Genomic DNA, 21,357 nt, shown 5'->3' with positions numbered 1-21,357 from the left:
TCATCTATCATAGCTACTCAAATGATGTTTTTTCCGTAGTTGAAAAGTTAAGAAGAACATCTGCAGACATGCACAGATTTCACAGGAAAACAAAACTCAGAAGACGTAGTATATGTTGAATCCAAATGAGTCAGATGCGTCTGAAGTTTTTAAGGATTTTAGTAGATAACTGATAATAATATCAGTACCAGTACGAGGGCCGTTCAATAAGTTCATAGCCTCACCCAGAAATACTGGTTGTTATAATACAGGATGTTACATTCTTTCGTGATGGGATAGTGATGCTTGAACATCGATGGACCAAGTGCATTGCTGTAAATGGAGATTATGTTGAAAAATAAAATATAAATTATCAGTCTGTGTTGTTCTGTTCTGGGTGAGGCCATGAACTTATTGAACGGCCCTCGTACTTCCCCCTGGAACTGATAAAGTTTAATAAAGTGGCATAAAATGGAGCTAGGGGAGGAGAGAGGAGGGGGATGGAGGCAAGAATTAGTCTCAGAGCAGACTATTTAAACGGGGAAAATATTCAAGAGGCTTGTGTCATCTCTCTGTCACTGGGTTTACCAGAAAACAGCCACAAATCCAAAACCACAGGTAAGACGATATCAGTGATTGTATTATATATATATACACACACACACACACACACACACACACACACACACACACACACATATAGATATAGATATATATATATATATATATATATATATATATAGATATAGATATTTATTTATTTATTTATTTATTTTTAATTAAATGCAATTATTTGCGGACCAGCAAAATAAAGTTTACCTCACTTATTTTTTCATTGTGTTATTCATTTATATAATGTATTTTTTCCCATCAGGATGTCCATCCTTCTGGCTATTCTCTACATTTCTGTTGCTTTGCCTCCCGACTGCACTGTTCTGTCCACAAATGGAGATTCCATAGACAGCATACTGACCATAGCTCAAACAACACTGGTCCACATTGAGAAACTAAGGATGACGGTATGACCATTGTCTCATGCAAGCATAGTTTAACATTTTTGCTTTTAGTGCAATGAGCCAATGTGCTTTAGGAATATGGTTTTATTGTTTTTGTTCTTTTCCATGAAAAATGGAAGATGTAACTTGTTAAATCTCTGCAGATTACTCACAACACAGTGATGTAAAATCTGGAAATGTATTCATTTTAAGTAATTGTATATGTGTATTTTTGTAACATTTTAAATCATCTCCGTCATAGCTCTTAATAACGTTAAAGTAACTCACATGTTCTTCTCTTTAGCTGCCAGTGACTCAACCTAAAGTGCCAGTGAGTCCTCCCATTAAAGGTCTAACTAGTATCACCCAATACCTTGCAGTCTTGGATAATGACCTGAAAAACCCTTCAACAGATCATCTCATCCAGATTCAGTCTGATGTCTCCAGCTTGGAGGGAAGAGTGCGCTCCCTCGCTGTTACAATGAACTGTCCCGTCCAGGACAGACCAGCACCACAGACCCATGGGAATATATTCCCTGAGACCCACTTCCATCTGACTCTGGCAAAGGCGCAGCTCTACTTGGAGAAGTTTCTCCGCAACAAGGACAAGCTTAAGGTCTGCTGAGAAGTTTACTTATATCACACATATGCTAGTTCTTACCAAAATGCACAAACAGCTCAGTGTAATCTACACTCCTATCTACAGTGTAAATTTGCACATTATTTACCTTGACTTTTGTCACTTGCTGCTGTTAAGTATTTGCCACATTATCAAAGTAGTTAAGAAAATGTATAATATGTATGAAGCAATAATTATGTTGTGGTTTAAAAATTGTTTGGCAGTGTTTACCAGTATATACTTTTATTTTCTATGCAAATATGTATATATATTTAACCTAATATATATATTTTAATCTGTTCACATTTTAAAACCTAAATAGATGAAGCATGTTTTTCTAAGCTGTGGTTATGGACACATTAGGCTGCACGATTTTAATGTATGAACGATTTTATGTGAAAATGTGTGTAAACTATATAAAAAGTATTTGTTTGAGTTGTACTGACTGACCAGAACAATACCAGCACTTTTAGTAATAAAGTATTTTTTCATACAAAAACCTGTAATAAAGAGTAAAAAATCATATGTACTGGATGTGTTTAGTGCACTTACCGTCACTGTCTGTAAATATAATAACATCAAGTGAATGTAGTATTTTATCAATTGCATGTCTGGAAAATGAAAAATATCAAATGATTCTCAAATCTAGGTAACTGCAGGGAAATAAACAATATGCAATATAGCACATGTAACGGATTTTATTTCAGAATCGCAATTTAGAATGCATTGGAAATGCAGTTTAATTTTATTAGGGTTAACCAAAATAACAAAAATGTATATTAAGTAAAAAATGTACATCAAATTACATATACTAGTGTTAATACATTATAATATGAATTATATTATATTATATTATATTATATTATATTATATTATATTATATTATATTATATTATATTATATTATATTATTGATTTTGTAATGAAAAAAGACTAAGCTGACTACTAAATATATATGTATATATAGCATTGTAGCACTTTTTGCAACGTTTCAAATAAAAATCAAAATTTTAGGTGTTGTAATTACAAAAAACACACATGGATGTAAATAACTCATGCATGTCAGCATGTCTTTGGTTAAAGATTTAGTAGGAAACATATACTTATAAAGACAGCCTCAAGATAACTGTCAAAATATGTCACACACACACACGCATTAATGCGCTAACATCATCATTCAGTTACATTGTCACACATTACACCACTGTTTAGTATAAAAACACTGAGTAATACACATACCTCAGTGCTGAAACAATATACTGTAAAGTAATAGTTTACGGTAATATGCATGACACACATACAGTAAAAAGAAAACAATTCCAAGTCAAACTCAGAGTCAGAGTCTACTCTGGCATTAACCAAGTCAATACACAAAAACATTTCAGCACAGAAGAAAATAAATAACAAAAGAACTTATGTTTTTAAAGTGTGTGTTTATTTGAGAAATTAGTGTAAAAGTGGTTCACTCTTTTGACAGAACTAGATCCATGAGACCAGATCTGTTCTGCCTTTGAGTTTAAGACAACTGAATACTAGTTAAACAGAAATCATTTCCATACAGATATGGAAAGGCAATGAATGAGTAGTACGGCACTGATATTAGCTCTGTGTCAAGGTCTGACTCAGTATATTTACTTAGTATTAATCTAAAAATTTAGAGAATGGAGAGAGGGAAATATACTTTTGTTGGGTTTAAGTCTAAGATGATCACATTTGAATTCAACGTTTCATTTAGTTTTTCTTTTTTAAACTGATGTCTCTCTTAGTTCTCTGCCATTTTCACAGAAATAATACAGGCTGTCTGAAATACTGTACCTCTATCAGCCCTTTAGCTACAAAGCGCAAACCTTAATATTTCTGCTCTGACCTGCTTTAATGCATTATGTAAATATATTAGCCTTACAGTTGACATTTGTTAATCCTAAGCATGTGATTAACATAAAATCACTGCAGCTTAATTTTTTCTGGTCACCAACAGTCCTATTTTCAGTTTAACGCAAGGAGAAAAAACCCCACAGCATTTGACAAATTTAACAATGTACTTAAGTGTTTTCATGTGCATAAACCGAACAAAATGTAGGTTGTAAAATTAAAGTTCACAATTTGTCTTTCAATGTTTTATTTCACTGAAGGTGCAAAACCAGACATTTGAGATCAGCAGTTCCAGTCTGAAATGAGCGTCACATTGCAGCTTTAAAATAGTAATATATACCGTAAGTATAATTTTAAAGATAAATACACAAGTCAAACAAGTGCTTATAAGAACAGGAAAAAACATACTCCAGAAATATCACTGAAACAAGACAAAATAAGGAAAAAGCATTCCTTTATAACTGATGCAATAACTGGATTATTTTAGGTCTATTTGAAACTTTGTGCAGCTTTAAATATTCAGTCAAATCAGGCTTTTAGTCCCTGGTGTGCAAGTACCGTTTACATTTTTGCTCTAAAGGAGGCCTTTGGTAGTGAGTTCAAGTATTTTTCCAGCGCTGACAGGTAGTCGTCCGGGTGGCATCTCATGTGGGCTGCATGGATTGACTCCTTCCACTTCCTGCTCTGTACAGCGACGCCCCTTCTCCTCCACAGGTCGATAATCTTTTCCATCATTACTGGGTCGCACAAGGCGTCATTTTCGCTGAAGTAGAATAGAGCTGGTGTGGTGATGGGACTGTTGTGGAAAATCTGAATGCTGTTTTTGTAAAAGTCAGCAGTGTGGGATTTGAAGAGCCAGAAGTAGAGCAAGGCGGTGTTTTTCACCAGCCCTTCCAAACATGGTACCAGTGTCTTACCCAGGCCTGGAGAAATAAAAAAAAAAAAAAAAAAACAGAACAGAGACATCATTTACCTATTCTATATAATACTGTATTAAAGGTGATATTTTGCATTAAAAAAAAAAAAAAAAAAAAATGGAATTATGCATTTTAAAACATTTCCCTGTGGTCTACATAAACTGTTGAGTCTGAATTCTTCATTAATTCAGCTCCACAGTTCCATCTTCAACCCTATTTCTGAGTAATGACACCAGAAAGGTTGTTTTGAGCGCTGGCCCTTTAAGTGCAAATGAGCCACTTCATGCCCCACCCCCTCCAACAACTGAACATTTTAGGTAATTGGCTCAAAGTTTGGACATATTTTCAGTATGGACTACAACTGCTGCTGCTGACAAACAATTATGTCGTACTCTGAGAAATGTTCATCTGGAGTCTTGACCTTATATGTGCAAATGTTGTGACGTAACTAGTTATAGACGCAACAAATTAAGAAGGAATTTAAATGGGTTGTAGAAATCCACTCGACTTTTGCCAAAATGAATATAAAGATAGCTTTGCAGCACCTGGAGGGTTCAAATTCAAACTTTATGAACTATTAGGGTCCAAATACAAAAATAAATGTACCAAAGACTAATTAAAGTGGGTTTAGTAAAATATGATCCCTTTAAGGCTGGACTATATGTATGTAGTACTACTACTCTCTAAAAGGTAATACTTGTAGTTGCTTAAATCAGTGATTTTCAACCTTGGGGTCGGGACCCCACGTGGGGTTGCCTGGAATTCAAACGGGGTCGCCTGAAATTTCAAGTAATTGATAAAAAATTAAAACTTACTAATACAAATTTACATTATATAGCAGTGGTTCCCAACCTTTTTTGGCTCATGACCCCATTTTAACATCATAAATTTCTGGTGACCCCAGACATTCAAAACAGACTTTTTTTTGCTAAAATTAATTTGTTTTTGATCATGTAATAGTTTGCTACACTATGTTGCAGATAAAAGTTAATTTTAGACAACATTTATACTATATAATGCAAATTTTTATAAGTTTTAATTTTTTATCAATTAGTAGAAATTTCAGGCAACCACATTTGAATTCCAGGCGACCCCACGTGGGGTCCCAACCCCAAGGTTGAAAATCACTGTTATATAGCCTAAATGTTGCCTAAAATTAACGTTTATTTGCAACATATTATAGCAAACTATTGCATGATCAAAAACTAATTAATTTTAGCCCAAAAAAACGTCTCTGTTTTAAATGTCTGGGGTCACCAGAAATTTGTTATGTTAAAATGGGGTCATGAGCTAAAAAAGGTTGGGAAGCACTGGCTTAAATCATATCAGCATACTTTACTTATTTCTCACTGTCTTGTTAATGTAACTCATGTACTTAGTACTTACTCATTTTCTCCTAAAGAAGCTAAAAACTAAGTTCATCTGAGAAAACTGGACTTGAAACTTTATGTTCACGTATTGAACACCCTCTTGAATCATACTCCAGTCCAGTCGGTGGCATTAATTTACTTCTTAAAGCACCTTTAGGGAGGTTTGTCAACTGTCAAAAATGCCACAGAAGAAGAAGACACGGGTAGTGATGTTCAATACCACAAATTTCCTTGGCGACCCAAAACCAAGTAAAATTCAAGCTGGTATCAGTGATATCAATCCGATGCTGATACTATCTAAAAAAAAAAAAAAAAAAGTGTATTTCAAATCATAATTTCATAAAGAATACAAGACATGAGGGTAATTATTGTTTAATTATTAAGAACTATTATAAAAATGAAAACTTGCAAATTAATCATCTTCTTGGCTGTTTGTGGAGCTAAAATTACTCCACACATGACTCCTTTTCCATTCTGCCATTTTTTTCCTACAGACTGAGTGAGTCAGAGTTGACTCAGAACTCACTTATCCAGGCGGAAGAAAAAGTAGTTCCCACCAATCGCGTATCATTTGGACAAGATCCCAACAGTTTAGCTACTTTTCACTGTGTTCCTGACATACATTACCTCAAATGACTGAAGGATCAAAAGTATCCATATTTTGATTTGTGAAATGATTCTAGAGTGTAAAGTTCTGGTATCGGAGATATCGGTATTTCAGTGTTGATCACTAGACACGAGGCGTTTAGTTAGTTAGTGACTGTCGATGAGCAGGAGAGGAGCACTGAAGTTTTCTAAAGCAATGTGGAAGGTAATTTTAGATGGAAATAAGCATTTGGATTCTCAGAAACCCCAGAAGTAAACAAACACATGCTACAGTGTTGTGACATTACATGCACGAACACACTGATTTGAACCACTGTTTACATGTCAGTGTTCCTTACTTGAAGTTTCACAGAGCAGTCAGGCTCCACAGGTGTGCTTAAGCTCTTCCACCACTGTGGTTGAGGGTGGAACCAGCCAGAACACCTGGTCTTTTGAAACACCATGAGTCAATGTGGCCTTGCTCATTCTAGTGTGGAAATCCTACTTATACTAAACCTTTTGGCCTCTCCTTTAGGGAAGGCCTTCCTCTCTAATATCTCATGATGAGAGCCTCTTGTGAAAAAAGAAAAATCCAAAACTAAATAGAGATCCATTCCAAGTTACATTAAAACTATTTAAATGTCCTGTTCCCTTCACTTCCTTTTCTACCTCTGTTCTTGTCTGGCTGTATAAAATTACCCATGTACTGCTTTCATGTATGTGTTGCTGTTACAGAATTTTGTTTAATAAAAAAATAACCCTGCAAACTAATCATTCTTGTTTGAGTCTTCAGTTATTTAAGTTTCTAACACTTAGATCAATTTAATTATACTTGATGTTCTTAAGTAAATTAAATAAACTTAACCAGTAGATATAAAGTAAATTGAACTTAAGACTAATGATTGTGTTTGCTTGCCTTTTTTGAGAGCAATCGGTTTTCTAGATTTGATTAAGTAAGATCAACTTGCCATATTTTTCAGTGTAGGGCTATAGTCACTGTTCATGTCCGCATCAGCATTTCAAGCTGCTAGTTTACATACGGCTGAAGCATTGCATTAGGAGGAAAAACTTTTGTTATGGAGTGAACCATGAAAAACTATATTTCCCACCTCACAGCCACCAAAACTACTGACTACTGTCATTCAAACACACTGTAAATCATTTTGCTGTAATGTTTTCTGCTTTTTCTATTGTTGCAGAGGAGAGAACAGTAATATAACATTAGTCTGAGTAACTCTGACAGTATCGAAATGCAGTTATTATTAGTTATTCTGTGCATGAACCATACACTCCTGATCAAAATTTTAAGACCAGTTGAAAAATTACAAGAATTTACATTTTTCATAGTTGGATCTTAAGAAGGTTCTAAGTAGACTTTCAAAATGCAAAAAGAAGAAATGGGAGTGAGAGAGAAAAAAAAAAACGGAGTAAGCAATTTATTGAAAACAATTAAACTGAAATAGTCTGTTCATCCGCCAATCAAAAGTTTCAGACCACAGCCTGTAAAAGCCAAAATCTGTGCAAAAATGTGCATTCAATGAAATTTTCTGTCAGGTATTCACACTGTCATGACTAGGGGTGTAAGTAAATATCGATTCTGCAATATATCGCAATATTTCATGTCACAATGCTATATCGATATTAAAAAGTACTGTATCGATATTTTTAGGTATTTATTCAAATGTAGATATTATGGAGGTTCTTTTTTTTTTGGAGGGGGGGGGTTGTTTATATTTTATTTATTATTATTTAACACTCTTTTATTAAATAATGTTAGTTCCTGTGTTGGGATTGCATAAAAATAATATTCTGATGCTAGTTCTGAACTACTAGAATATAAACATTTGAACAGGATCTTAAACTGTAATGTCTGTAAAACATAATTTAAGTTTGAACACAGGAAAATTTTGTGATATAACATTAGATCCTGTTCTGATCAAATAAAAATGTGTTTAGTATTTGTGCATATTTCTGGTGTAATTCAATTCTTCAAGGAAATAATCATTAAAAAAAAAAGAAACAAACAAAAAATTGCCTTTTTACCAGTATCATGATATATAGTGATATATCATATCGTGATCCCAGTATTGTGATTTGTATCGTATCACCAGATTTTTGCCAATACACACCCCTAGTCATGACCTCCTGATGGAAAAGGCAAAAAAAAAACTTCCTGTCTTTGAACGTGGTCGGATTGTTGAGCTGCATCAGCAAGGCCTCCGGTAACGCTGAGGTTGGACATTTTTTTTTGTTGTCTCACTCCCTTTTCTTCTTTTTGCATTTTGAAGCTCTACTTAGAACTTTCTTAAGATCCAACAGTGAAAAATGTAAATTCATGCAATTTTTCAACTGGTCTTAAAACTTTGATCAGGAGTGTATTAGACTGGTGTGGTAGAATTAATAGATGTTCCGTAGGAGGTCAGTGTCAGTATTACCTCTAACTTTAGATGGAGTTGGTTTGTAACTCACATCTGTCTCTTTTCAACTCTCAGCAAACACGTAAACTATGAGCTCATATGTTCATCCTCAGCACTCATGGAAATGTCATCCTACTCCACTCAGTGTCCACCTACAGGATTCAGTTTCAGTGACCGGACTAAGTCGACCTGATAACACCTGAGTGAGGCTGTGGCTGTGTTGACAGTGAAAACATATCCTGGTTTAGGAACGTTCAGTAAGTAAATACAGCCTTAAGACATTGGCTTTGTCTGTAGCATTCCAGCCAATCAGAGGACAGAAATAGTGTCGGTTTATTCTGTGCTGTTTTTACATTAATTGAACTAGTTTAATTTAAAAATTTTGAGCAGAGACCTCCCCTTGTCCTCAGGCTCCACTGGTCTAGATATGAACAGAACATTAGAAAGTATATTAATGGCGGTCCATATTGTTGACATAATACCGTATTGTTATATGACTACTATTGATATATCACATGAAATAATTCAGCCTCTAGTGGGATATTTCAGGTGGCCATGAGCACTTTAGTCTTTATTTTTCTAGTTTTGGGACCAAAAAGTCACGGAATTTATAATACGACACTAATTTATAAAATACTAATGTTTAGTTTGCAATAATATACATTATAAATGCTCAAGATTTACCTCAGAAACATAATACGGGTATTAAAGTTTATGTACATTAAAAATTTTGATCATTTTAACAGTATCTTTTTCGGTCATTGTTTCTAGTGTATCTATAGTTAAAATGTGTAAATCCTGCCATGTGAAATGAGTGATCAATTGAGGGGTTTCATTGCTTTATAGTAATAATAATAATAATAATAATAATAATAATATGAAGCAAAAACATAAAATATCAATATCATTTGTTGTTTCTGAGGATTTTGGGAAGCGTTGGGAAACCAATCCACTCAGCTATCTGTGAAGCAACATGCTCCTTATCTTCTGTGAATAAACAAAAATAATCTGATATGAGGTGATATGTTTGACAACATTTGGGCCTGTCTTCTTTCATTCGGGGCAATTGACTTATATGATACTGTGTATATTTCTCTTTATCTTTCTATTACATGCGTCGTATGCACTTCTGTCCTTTCTTAAATCTTTTGTGATACACATTGTACTTAATTAGCCTTTGTTTTAGTTTTGATATGATCTAATGATTATCTAACAAAAACAAAAACCTAACATAAAATACTATATAGTTGCAGGGTCAGAGCATTTGAAATATTTTTTTCATACTTTTTTTTATTGATTCTGTGTTTTTATTATTGTTTTTGTATTTCTAATATTTCTAATCTATTTCTTTCTATAAAAGTAGGTAGATAGATAGATAGATAGATAGATAGATAGATAGATAGATAGATAGATAGATAGATAGATAGATAGATAGATAGATAGATAGATAGATAGATAGATAGATAGATAGATAGATAGATAGATAGATAGATAGATAGATAGATAGATAGATAGATAATTTGTATAATAACAGACTGTTTTTCTAGTTTTTTGGGGAATATTTCTAGGCTAAAAGTATCAATTCAGTCCTATAATGTATCACTGCTTGAAAGAATAAAGAACCCAGTATAAGCCATCCCAGAGAGCAAATATTTTGGCAGTATTATGGCATACATTTGACATTTTTGGCTTTCTTTTGGCATTATGAAAACCTTTAGGCTTAACTGTGGTATGGTTAAGGTTATCCATAATAGATATGGAGGCACCAGCAATATATGGCTGAGTTACGGCATATGTGTGGTTAACCAAAAGACTGGGCAAAGAGCGGGATCAAGTATAAGGATGGTATGGCATGTTTATGGCATGCCAGAAGATTGACTAAAGAGCAGCAACATCTTATTCCATGTATGGATGTTTTTTGGTTGTTTTTTGGCATATTTCTGTAAAGCCAAAACACTGCGCAAAGAGCAGGAATTTCTACCCAGAAGAAAACCCCACTTCATTTTAAAGCATGATCAACACAAATTTTGGGTGAATGTTGGCCTCCTTTTGGCCTCTCTTTGGGTCAGTTTTGGCTACTTTATGGCTGGATTATGGGGATTTGGGGCTTTTCTGGGACAATTATGGCTATATTTTGGAAGTCCGCAATTAGTTTTGGATGAATTTTGGCTTCCTTCTGGTTTGATTTTGGCTTGCCTATTTTGGGTCATTTAGAGCCCATACATCTGCCCAGAACTTCGCCAAAATGGCATGCCACTTTTGGGCCAGATTTAAGCCATAATGAGTTTGCTATCTGGGATAGTTACCTGTTTTCTAACAAAAACTGTATGTGTGGACATCAGTATGGACATAGGCCAAGACAAAGAATTCCTGGACTCATGACAAACTGGAGCAGTGGGTCAGCTGCTGATAAATTATTTAAAGATCTGACACACATACGCCACACAAAAGTAATCTGAGCCCCAGTGGGACTGTGACTGATCACTCTCACTCACCTACTGCCATATGCTCCAGAGTACCAACCACCAAGCTGTCGTAGATGTGCCCTATCACCCTCTGAGCCAGGGCGCCGTGCTTTTTTGGATGCTGTGCGATGTGAGTGAGTATCTGAGAGAAAGTGTAGCCACCAATGGAGGAGGCATGGACAAGAACAGACCTCCGAGAGAACTGAGGTCCCTCCAGAACCTTGAGAACCTCCAACCCGTATTCAAGCCCCCACCGAGGCCATAAGAAGTGCATTACACTGCTTTGAACCACGAGGACGTCCATGTGGTGGTCCAGGTAAAGGTCCCTGTACTTAGCCACAGGCCCTGGCTGGGCACCCAGCCAGGTGAAGAGGACCAGAAGAGGAGGCGGAGCACAGGTGCAATCAGATTCATTTTGTGAGGAGAGAAGTGTGTGTGTCAATGGATCTGAAAGCAAAGGAGGGCATGAGGGATCTGCTGGAGAAGAGTGTGTGTGGGGCAGAGCTGTGGGTGAGGAGGGGGAGGCAGTGCAGTTTGGAAAGTCTTTGGCAGGGCACAGTGTGGAGGGGCTTGCAGCTGGGACAGGAGTATAATAATATGTTATCCCTTTGGTGATCCTCTTGGCTATGAACCTCTCTTCTCTGTCATGTTGATCCATGTCAGCCTTAAAGAGACTGGAACAAATAAAAGAACACAACAGAGGTGCACAATGACATACTTTACAACACATGTGGCAAAAATGCGGCCCGGGGGCCAAATCTGGCCCGCCAAAGGGTCCAGTCCGGCCCCTGGGATGAATTTGTGAAATGCAAAAATTACACTGAAGATATTAATCTATGGAGTCCAAATCATTTTAATTCAGGTTCCACATACAAATATAATCTCAAGTGGGTCAATCCAGTAAAATACTATCGAAGTAACCTGTAAATAATGACAGCTGCCAATTTTCTTGCTGTTTTAGTGTAAAAAAAAAAAAAGGAAAATTACATGAAAATGTTTACATTGGCAAACTTTCCTTTTTCAAAAAATTTGAGTAACCTCAATAAATATGAACAATCTGAAATGTCAGAAGAGATTTTAGTGAAATTTTACCAATATTCTGCCTGTTAGTAAATATTTTGTGTTTTTGTAATTGTAAAGTCAGTTGTAATGCACATGTGTAAATGATAAACTGAGGTATAATATTGTTAAAATTGCGCCTGTTTTTCTTAAGACATTTCAAGTTGTCCATGTTATTCAGATTTTTCAGGAAACGTCATAGATGTAAACACTGACATCATTAAATTTTACTTTTGTCACTGTTATGATTTGACTGGTCCGGCCCACTTCAAATCTTACTGGGGTGAATGTGGCTCCTGAACTAAAATCAAAACAACTTATTATTAAGCATTTCATTTATTTATATGATGTCCTACAGCGTTGCATCTGCCTTCGTATTTACATGCAGGTTCCGCAAACAGATGACACGCAAGCAAAAATGGAAGTAAGCCGGTGTGTGTCATACATTACCCTGTGCACAAGGCCAGATTGCCCATTCTGAGAGGCTCAAATGTGGAGGCGCGCCGCCGCTCCTCTGCTGGACTGGAAAAATGTCTTGGATCGATGAGATCGGTCACAATGTCGTCCCTTGGTGGTGAGCAAAAGCAATACGATCCTAAGCCAAGCGCCTACCTGCTTAATACCGGCTCTCTCCGCCCCACGCTTCCGTAGTCCTCTGTGAACGCGCATTGTGGTACTGCGGCTGATGCGATGCTCGCTCCCGCTAACCGGAGAAATAACACAGGCGGAAATTATTCACAAACACAGCTAAAAAAACTACAGTATCATGATCATGTCTGTTCTATAGTATTAAAGACACTTAAATACTCTATATGTTGATCGCCTGTTACAGGTTGATGCGTCAAAATTCGACTGTTTTTAAATATAATATGGTGTCAGATATTAATGTTACTATAATGAAAAATGTCACAACGACCTTCAGCTTGATCTAAATAAAGAAACAGTAGAAGGTCATGTGTGTTTACTCTGACCTATAATGACATGATTGCAGTATATTACATGTCCACCAGATGGGGATAGAGGCTCATATTACACTGCAGCAGGGGCCATGAACACCTGAACTGGCTCTTACGTGGACCAGACCAGTGAAATTATACAATAATAACCTGTAAGTAATCACAACTCTTTGATTGAGTGAAAAATTTTAAATTATAGTCTGAATATGTTTGCATAATCCTTTCACAATATAATATGAATGACCAGAACAACCATGAATAATGTAAAATTTCTTAACCATTTCATGCATGAATTATGAGAACTATAGTAAAGATTTTTTTTTTTTCTTGAATATTTTTATTCCTCTTTAGGTGTGAAAAAACAATGTGACTGAATTTTTTTTAATTAACCTATTTTTCATGGAGTTACAAAAATGTCCGCTCAGCTGGACACCGTGTCTAATTTTTTATGCAAAGACACATGTATTTAAAACGCAATATCAGATAGTGATAAACTGTGTGAAAACTATGAAATAAAAACATTTTTAATGCTGCTAATCTGATATTTTTTCACATTTTTTTCATACTATAATACCAGTTATTACTCACTTCATGCAGATAATATACAAAAAAAAAAAAAAAAAAACTTTTTGTTTCAGAAAATCTTAATTTCAGTCTAATAACAACTAGCAATTGGTATAATAGGTTTCTCAAGAACAGCAACGTTCCAGCAATGGTATGAATTGCAGTGTTTGGGATGATGCATTAGTGTCCACTGTGTTGGCTGATATAGAACTAATACAGAAAACTCATGAATATACAAGAGAACAGCTGTAGAATAGATGTCCACTGTAGTGACCAGTATGCATGAAAGGGTTAAAAGAAAAATAGGTTTGAACATTATTATGCCTCATCTTATTATTTACACATTTACAACTTACAGATCTCAGTGGATCTACAAAGGCACAGAACATTTAGTAGCTGACAGGTATCTGGAACTGAAAAATATAGCATTTTGACACCCTTGACTATTAATATCTTCTGTGTAAGTTTTGCACTTTTTGGACCGGATTAGAGCCTTTGGTGGGCTGGTTTTGGCCCACAGGCTGAACATTTGACACCCCAGTGCTACAGGATCCCCCACTGTGGGGGATCAGGTACATTTTTCCGCCAGTAGGTATATCTCACTTAGTGCTTAATGTGTGAGCTACAGAACTGGTACACAAAGTATCTACATTTGTAATATATCTGTAACACATGATACTGGGGTGGGTTATTTTGCTTAGGTATGACAAGAGAAACACCATACAAAGTACATAAAAAAGGCTTTCTTAGCTAAAGAATATTATTTTATCATCTGAAATAAACTTTTTTAATACTCAAAGACCCATACAACCAGCACTGACAAAAAGCATCCACTAATGTTAAATGTTTACTAACTTCGGAACCACAAATCCTATTAATACATATAAATAATCCAGGTATTTTCTCAGATATGACCCATTTGGACATTCAGAGGCTGCACAGTGAATGTGGAAACACCGTCATCTTCTGTAACATTGATTTACCAGCAAAACCCATGGAGTTTGACAAATGACTCTAGTTGTAGACACTTATTTTTTGTTCAATTAGTAAATCTAAAAATTAACTTTTTCTTCAGTCTTAACTGTTTTGACATAATAACCTTTGGATTCAGTCTGAGCTTGTATGAACAGTTATCTGTAAATTAAATGAACAAAAAACAAACACTGATTTTCACTGAAAAAAAAAAAAAAAAAAAAAGGCTGAAAATAATATTAGATATAAATCACTAAGGAAAGGTCAAATGTAGAGAAAAATTTATTTTCATAAAAAATAGGGTTTTAAGGTTTAATAGCATTTATGCTTATTGAATACTATCCAATTCAATCCAATCTATATTTATTTATAGAGCACTTTAAAATGTCAGGTATATATTTACCTATGTTTTGTACTTTCTGGACATGTAGTTTTGCACTTGGTTTTGAATTAATTTTGTACTGTCTTTGGATATATTTTGTTTGGTTTGTCTGACATTATACAGTATGATTTTGTTGCTAGTTGTGTATGGCTAGCCATTAAGGCTATTATTATTTAGAAGAGGGCAGGAAATATAAGATTTTCTTCATCCTGCTCCTTTTTGAGCATGGCTGTGTACATGTTTGTTTACGTGATGATTACTGAATGTTTACTGATGAAACGCACAACCATAAACAAAATAAATGAATGAATGAATGAATGAATGAATGAATGAATGAAAAACAGCCACAGGGTCAGTACAGTAAAAACAAAATAAAACAAAAAAATCCAAAAAAAAAATCCAAAAACAAAACGAAACATTATAGAATTTATAAAAGTCTTAAATTACCCCAAAACATGATAAATAAAAAACATTAAACATAATAAAATAATAAAAATATAAAACAGAATAAAATACAGAATTTACATCAGCCAACATGCATTGTTCCAAATCATTTCATTAGTACAAGTACTGCGGAATGATATGGAAAAAAAAACATACTGCAATTATTTTGACAGATATGTGATAACACTCTCATTTTATCTGAAATGTTGGATTTTGCATTTCATTTTCACTGGGAAAAAAAAAATTAAAAATGATGTGTGTTTTGCTGGGTTCATGTTCTGGAGAATCTGATTTATAATAATCTCCGTAATCCTACAAATCTTCATGTAGAATACTTTGTAGATTTTTTTATACATGAGGGAATGAATGTTACATGTTTTATATATGTGTTACCACGCATTCCCTTCCTGTCTGTCATTTTCAGATAGCTGTAGTAACATAGTGCTTTCAAATGTCATATTTTGTTTGAGACATTATAGTTTAATCCAGTATAAATCAGATTTAACTGCAGTATTGTAAGTGCAAAATGAAATAGAGTCAAAAGGGCAGATATGGGTAGAACATTGATTTTCTTGTCTGCAACTACATTTTCTCTGTTTATTCTGCCTGTACCTGTTTGTAGCCTTGACATCAATCCTGTGGGGTCAGGGAGGAAGTGGGTAAAGACTCAAATGATCACATGACGCCTATTTAATAGAAAAACTGGTTCACTCGGCACATTCATATCCAGTCATGCCTAAGGGGAGAATGTTAAAAGAGATGGATGTGTATGTCCTAATGATTTATATAGATTTGAAAGGATATTAGTGAGTGATTATATAAGCCTCTGTTCTTCATTATTATAAGCTCTCACGGCTTTTATTTAATTAATGATTCAATGATCTGTTTTGCTCTGGTTCTGTCTTCTTCCATTATATTAAATCTACCAATGGAATGTCTAAAACTGTTGGCAGGTCATAGTCCGACCTGCTCGATCATGAGGTGCTTTGCAAATCTGATGTTTACAGTTCTTTTGAAAATAAATACAGGCATGAAACTGCATTTGAGCTCTGGAAATATCTTGATCTTTCCTCTTGTCTACATCTGGACAGCTCAAGGGGAAAAATAAATGTCTTTCACCAAACTACAACAGTGGTAGGGAAAATGTGAAGTAAAACTGGTCAAGCTGTCCTACTGTTGTTTATGTTCTTTAGGCTGTTAGCTTCCTTTAACCCCTTCAAACTCAGGCCTTTACTGTGTTATTTCCCTTTGAGAGGCTGCTATTGGGAATGTGATGTTAAAATAATACATGTGCACATTTCTTTAAACTATTTTAGGAAACTTCCATCACGTTTTTAGCTAACCTTTGAGCTATGTACACAATGCAGCCAGAGACATTAATGGACAGTGAAATTTACCTTATGAGGAACAAGTTTTCCTCAAAAACAACCCGCCTTCTGTGCTTAATCTCATTACATTGCTGTTGGAGATACATGTGTGATGTTTGTGGTGCGTTCGAAAAGTCAGTACCTAAACATAGAACAAGAAAATGCTCTGTTCCCCTAAGGGTTTTGTGTAAAACAAGGTATGGAACTGCTCAGGTCCAGCTCTCGACTGGCTTACAGCAAACAACATGAACATGAACTGTCTATAAAATTATAGCACACTATAACAACAATGAACACAAACTGTATGATTGCCTCTCAGAAATATGAAAAATGTTTTCCTGACTGTCTTATAATTGAATAAGTGGATTTGTGGTGGTTAATAATCATCAAAAATATGATCTCTCGTATCTTCTAATGGCATGAATTTGATGTTTTTAAAGCTTCTCCCTTTAGAAATATGTTTTCTTTGACTGTAAAACAAATACAGAGGCATCATGGCAGTGATCTGTGTAGGTGACTGCACATACAGGCACATACAGGCGGCAATTACAGTTTTAGGTCATCGCATCCTCTCTCTTTTTCCACAGATCTTTTTTTTCCGCTGTCATTTGCACTTGCCCACATCAACACACATGTTACCTAACATTTTCCAACTCTGCTGTATTAGTTTTTTGCCTTTGGTGTCTTGGTGCCTTTTAATATACAAGACGTTTGTTTAAAATTGGTGAGTGTGTTTGAATCCCTATTAATGTTCCTGTAATAAGAGCCAATGGTTCCACCATCAAGTATTTCAGTCTGGCTGAATAATGTTGCATAATAAGCCCCCACTTTGGTTTTGTTTTGAGGAGCTTGAGTATATTAATTACTCTGAAATTAAATGAACCATTTAAACAGAAGTGGGTATTCTACAAAATAACAAATCTATACATTGAAGTAACTGAATGTATGGTCACAGTGAGCTCAAACATAATTTTATCATTTGTCACAATCGTTTTACAGGTAATCAAATAGAGAGGCGAAATCTGGAAAAGGGGTAAATGTCAGACAGATAGAAGCAAACTGATTCTTTCCTGATGTGAAATCTGATTTCACAGTTACAAAACAAGATTTTCCAGGTTAGGAAGACTTCAAATATATACTTGGAGAGTTGTAGTTAGAAACTTACATAATATCTTAATCATACGAACAAAGTTCGTCATCAAACTGGCAAAGAAAATATGTTAAAGATGCATTGATTAAACTCTTTGCCGCTTGGAGGCAGCAGAAAAAGCTTGTTTAGTGAAAACAGCTGTGTGGCGCTGCTGCTGCAAACCAGGCTGGAAAAGCAAAACAATTAGTTAAATCTCTGCTTCAAGCTAGGATAACTGCAGAGCTAAGTAATCATTGTCCTATTTTGTCCCTGTGAATAACACTATTGACATTACACACGGCCATCTGATGTATTTCCTAATGCAAAGTGAATAATAATATAATTACAGTTGGGTTTTTTTCTTTTGTTCAGACAAGGTATAGTTGAGGAAGACTGGAGTCACAGTCGAAACTGTCAAACAGGTAACATTTAAAAACTACACCTTGTCTGAACAAAAGAAAAAAGAAAAGTATAATTACATGAACAGAAGACAAAATGAACGTTATTAGCTGAATAATAATGTAGTTTGAACTCTTCCAGTTTTTGTGCGTGTCTGTAATTGTCTGAGTGACAGAAACCATCTGAGACTGTTTTCTCCTGGATCAGTGTGATTGCCTTTGAGTTCAGTCAGGCAAAAAATGTTTAAGTCTCACCAAAACATAACACTCATCCCCCCAGGCCATGGCCCTGCTGTACCCTCAACACAAGCTGAGTTCCCTCCACTCGACGCCCCTCATCTTTGACTTACGTCATCCCCTTCAACAACCCCCATCATCCCTGCTGATTTTCTATACATTTCCCCCATCAAACCCTTCTATAAGTAAAAGAAAGCCTCCATCACTCTATTTGGACCCCCTCTTCAAGGCCATCCCACCCATCTTCCCCTCTCAGCACTTCAGACCACCCCTCTATTGCTGCAGCACATACCCCCCAGCCTTTCCTTCTGCGTATTGTTTCTTCATGGCCCCTATTGTCCAGTCAAAAAGAGAAAGTTACAAGGGAGGGGAGGGATAGAAGAAAAAGAGGGGAGGAGGGGAGAATGTGCCCCCTCTGTTCTCTGGGCACGAGGGGTCCACCCACATCAGGGTGTGGAAATTCCGTTGCAGCTTCCTGCCTTTTCTCAAAGTCTTTCCCTTTTACTCCTTCACTCCTCATCTCTGTCACGTTTACACTTAGCATCATGTGCCTTAACAGATCTTCATGCACATTGTGAGATAAAATCCTGCCATGCATGTTTCCAATGGTAACATTGTTTTTTCCTCTTTTTTTTTTAAGCGTGAGAATAAGACTCCAACTATGTACTGGAAACATGCGGAAATTTGCAGTTTTACAGCTATTCATGCTCAGAGGGCACAACTAATCACAATAAACCAAGAGAATAACCATGGTCTGGAGTCTGTACATCCAGTTTTACACATTCATCATTGGTCTGAACATCTTGAAGTCATTGTTAAATGCAATGTGTTTGCAGCGCTGTCATAAGTCAGACAAACTGGCTGAATATAAACCCCACTCCTTATAATCTGCTCTTATTACTTCAGTCTGTCTTTGTGGAAAGTGAGCTCTCCATCATGTCTATAGTTCAGCATTTAACTTTTTCCTGGAAGAAGGACGAAGGAATATAGATTGTCTTACTATTTTAAGCACTGTGACATACAGTTGTGTTATGACTTGGCACCATATAAACAAAACAGAAATGAAATCTATAATGTATATAATGTATAATATTTTTTGTGTTTTGTGCAGGATTGTTTAGAATTTATTTTGACGTGCAAGATTTGTTAAGGTACTTTGAGGAACTGATATGAGACTTTGTGATTAGTAGAAAAAGATCGGGTAAGGGAGCGGGAGTATATAAGTTGTACTTCATTCCATTCCTTTTCGTGTGTGTGTGTGTGTGTGTTTTTTCCCTCGTTGTGTTTGGTTTTTTGATATTTGAAATAAAATAAAATCAATCAATAAATAAAATAAATAGATCCAGTATAAATAAATCCAGTTCCATCGTTCACTCTACTCCAAGTAAGGAGTTTGATTTGCACCCATGACATGCTTTGAGGGTGTTGCAGTGCATGTGTGAAACCTGCCATCTGAGGGCCTTTTATATCCCATCAATCTTCTTTATTGTTATGGAAAAAGCCTGGTAGATGCAGTGCTCTGATATATTAAACATGCAGTCATTGATTGTAGTTGTCACATCTACACCCCAACACACCCAAAAACATGTCATGAAAATCTAATTTAAAGCAACCATCTTTAATGTTGTGCTTGGTTTAAAATTTAACCCATAAAGACAGTGATACTTTTGTATCACCTCCCAAATAGATTTTTCTCAATATATAGCCTTTCTTAAGTGATTTATCACTATTTATTGGAAAATTATCCACTTTATTTGAAGTTTTTTCAGTGTATGTCGTGTATTTTCCTATATTTTATTCACTGATCATGTAGAAGTTCTTAAAAGCTCAGACTGAATTCAAAGGTAATTACATCAAATCAGAAAAAAATCAGGGAAAAGTTACTTTTTTAACAAAAAATATCACTGACTAAACATAAACCCAGTGCTTCCATCCACTGTCATTGATCCAACTCCATGGGTTTTACTGGTGAATCAATGTTGTAGAAGATGATGGTGTTTCCACGGTAACTACGGAGCCTCTGAATGTCCACATGGGTCATGTCTGATGACCATGAAAAGATGAAAACTGTATTTTACACCAGTTCTTTACATGTATTGATAGGATTAGTGGATCAGCAGTGATTTAACATTTTAGATCAGTAGAAGTTTAAGGTCGATGGTGTGTGTTTGAGTCTTTAGGGGTTAAGTTTACTTGAAGTACTACGCCTTTTAGGTATCCAGTATATTTTTAACACATAGTTTCATCTATCTTCTACACAACAGGTTATGCTAATTTACATGTAATCTCAGCTGCAATGTTCCTGGTAAATAAAAACGGTTTATTTTGAGTACTCGTGGTTACAAGTGCTTCATAAGATGGGTATTTTGTTGTGTGAGCGAAGGAGAGATGGATCATTAATGCAGATGATTTATCACTTGGCAGTTCTAATCAACCACATCAAATCTGTGGAAGGACTGATCTGGACACACAGTCACAAAAATAGCACAAGGACTTTTCACACATGCATGCAAACACACACATTTATAGAGAACACACTGTTTAGAAGTTCATAGAGCAGCAGCATTTTACTCTTCTGTGAAACTGAGGGCAGATGAGGATGAGGGCATTGCTTTGCATGTTAAGCATCGT

The 21,357-nt window shown here is 35.5% G+C and overlaps 2 protein-coding genes across 3 annotated transcripts; one reads left to right on the top strand and one right to left on the bottom strand.

Moving 5' to 3' along the window:
• Window positions 1-475: 475 nt before the first annotated feature.
• lepb (leptin b) lies at window positions 476-2,119 on the top strand. The gene is made up of 3 exons (XM_030150094.1): window positions 476-597; window positions 854-998; window positions 1,279-2,119. The coding sequence occupies exons 2-3, from the start codon at window positions 855-857 to the stop codon at window positions 1,597-1,599; spliced, it is 465 nt and encodes a 154-aa protein (XP_030005954.1). The 5' UTR covers window positions 476-597; window position 854; the 3' UTR covers window positions 1,600-2,119.
• Window positions 2,120-3,687: 1,568 nt separating this feature from the next.
• LOC115430616 (uncharacterized) lies at window positions 3,688-12,949 on the bottom strand. Of its 2 annotated transcripts, none has more exons than XM_030150723.1 (3): window positions 12,728-12,949; window positions 11,249-11,892; window positions 3,688-4,387 (listed from the first exon to the last, which is right to left on the bottom strand). In XM_030150723.1, exons 1-3 carry the CDS (start codon window positions 12,751-12,753, stop codon window positions 4,026-4,028), a joined length of 1,032 nt encoding a protein of 343 aa, XP_030006583.1. In that variant the 5' UTR covers window positions 12,754-12,949; the 3' UTR covers window positions 3,688-4,025. The 2 variants fall into 2 exon arrangements, with proteins under 2 accessions (XP_030006583.1, XP_030006582.1); XM_030150722.1 differs by lacking the exon at window positions 12,728-12,949 and adding an exon at window positions 12,596-12,686 and having other exon boundaries at window positions 11,249-11,945.
• Between the last annotated feature and the right edge of the window lie 8,408 nt (window positions 12,950-21,357).

This window comes from Sphaeramia orbicularis, chromosome 12, assembly GCF_902148855.1.
Source record: "Sphaeramia orbicularis chromosome 12, fSphaOr1.1, whole genome shotgun sequence".
Lineage (NCBI taxonomy): Eukaryota > Metazoa > Chordata > Actinopteri > Kurtiformes > Apogonidae > Sphaeramia > Sphaeramia orbicularis.
The sequence above is the reverse complement of the archived record's forward strand: the minus strand, read 5'-3'. Positions and strand labels throughout refer to the sequence as shown.

Coding starts and splice junctions, on each gene's coding strand:
- LOC115430616 (XM_030150722.1), bottom strand. Junction 4,388..11,248: donor TCTGGAGCATATGGCAGTAG/GTGAGTGAGAGT, acceptor TTATTTCTCCAG/GCCTGGGTAAGACACTGGTA.
- lepb (XM_030150094.1), top strand. CDS start 855: ATGTCCATCCTTCTGGCTATTCTCTACATTTCTGTTGCTTTGCCTCCC. Junction 999..1,278: donor TTGAGAAACTAAGGATGACG/GTATGACCATTG, acceptor TCTTCTCTTTAG/CTGCCAGTGACTCAACCTAA.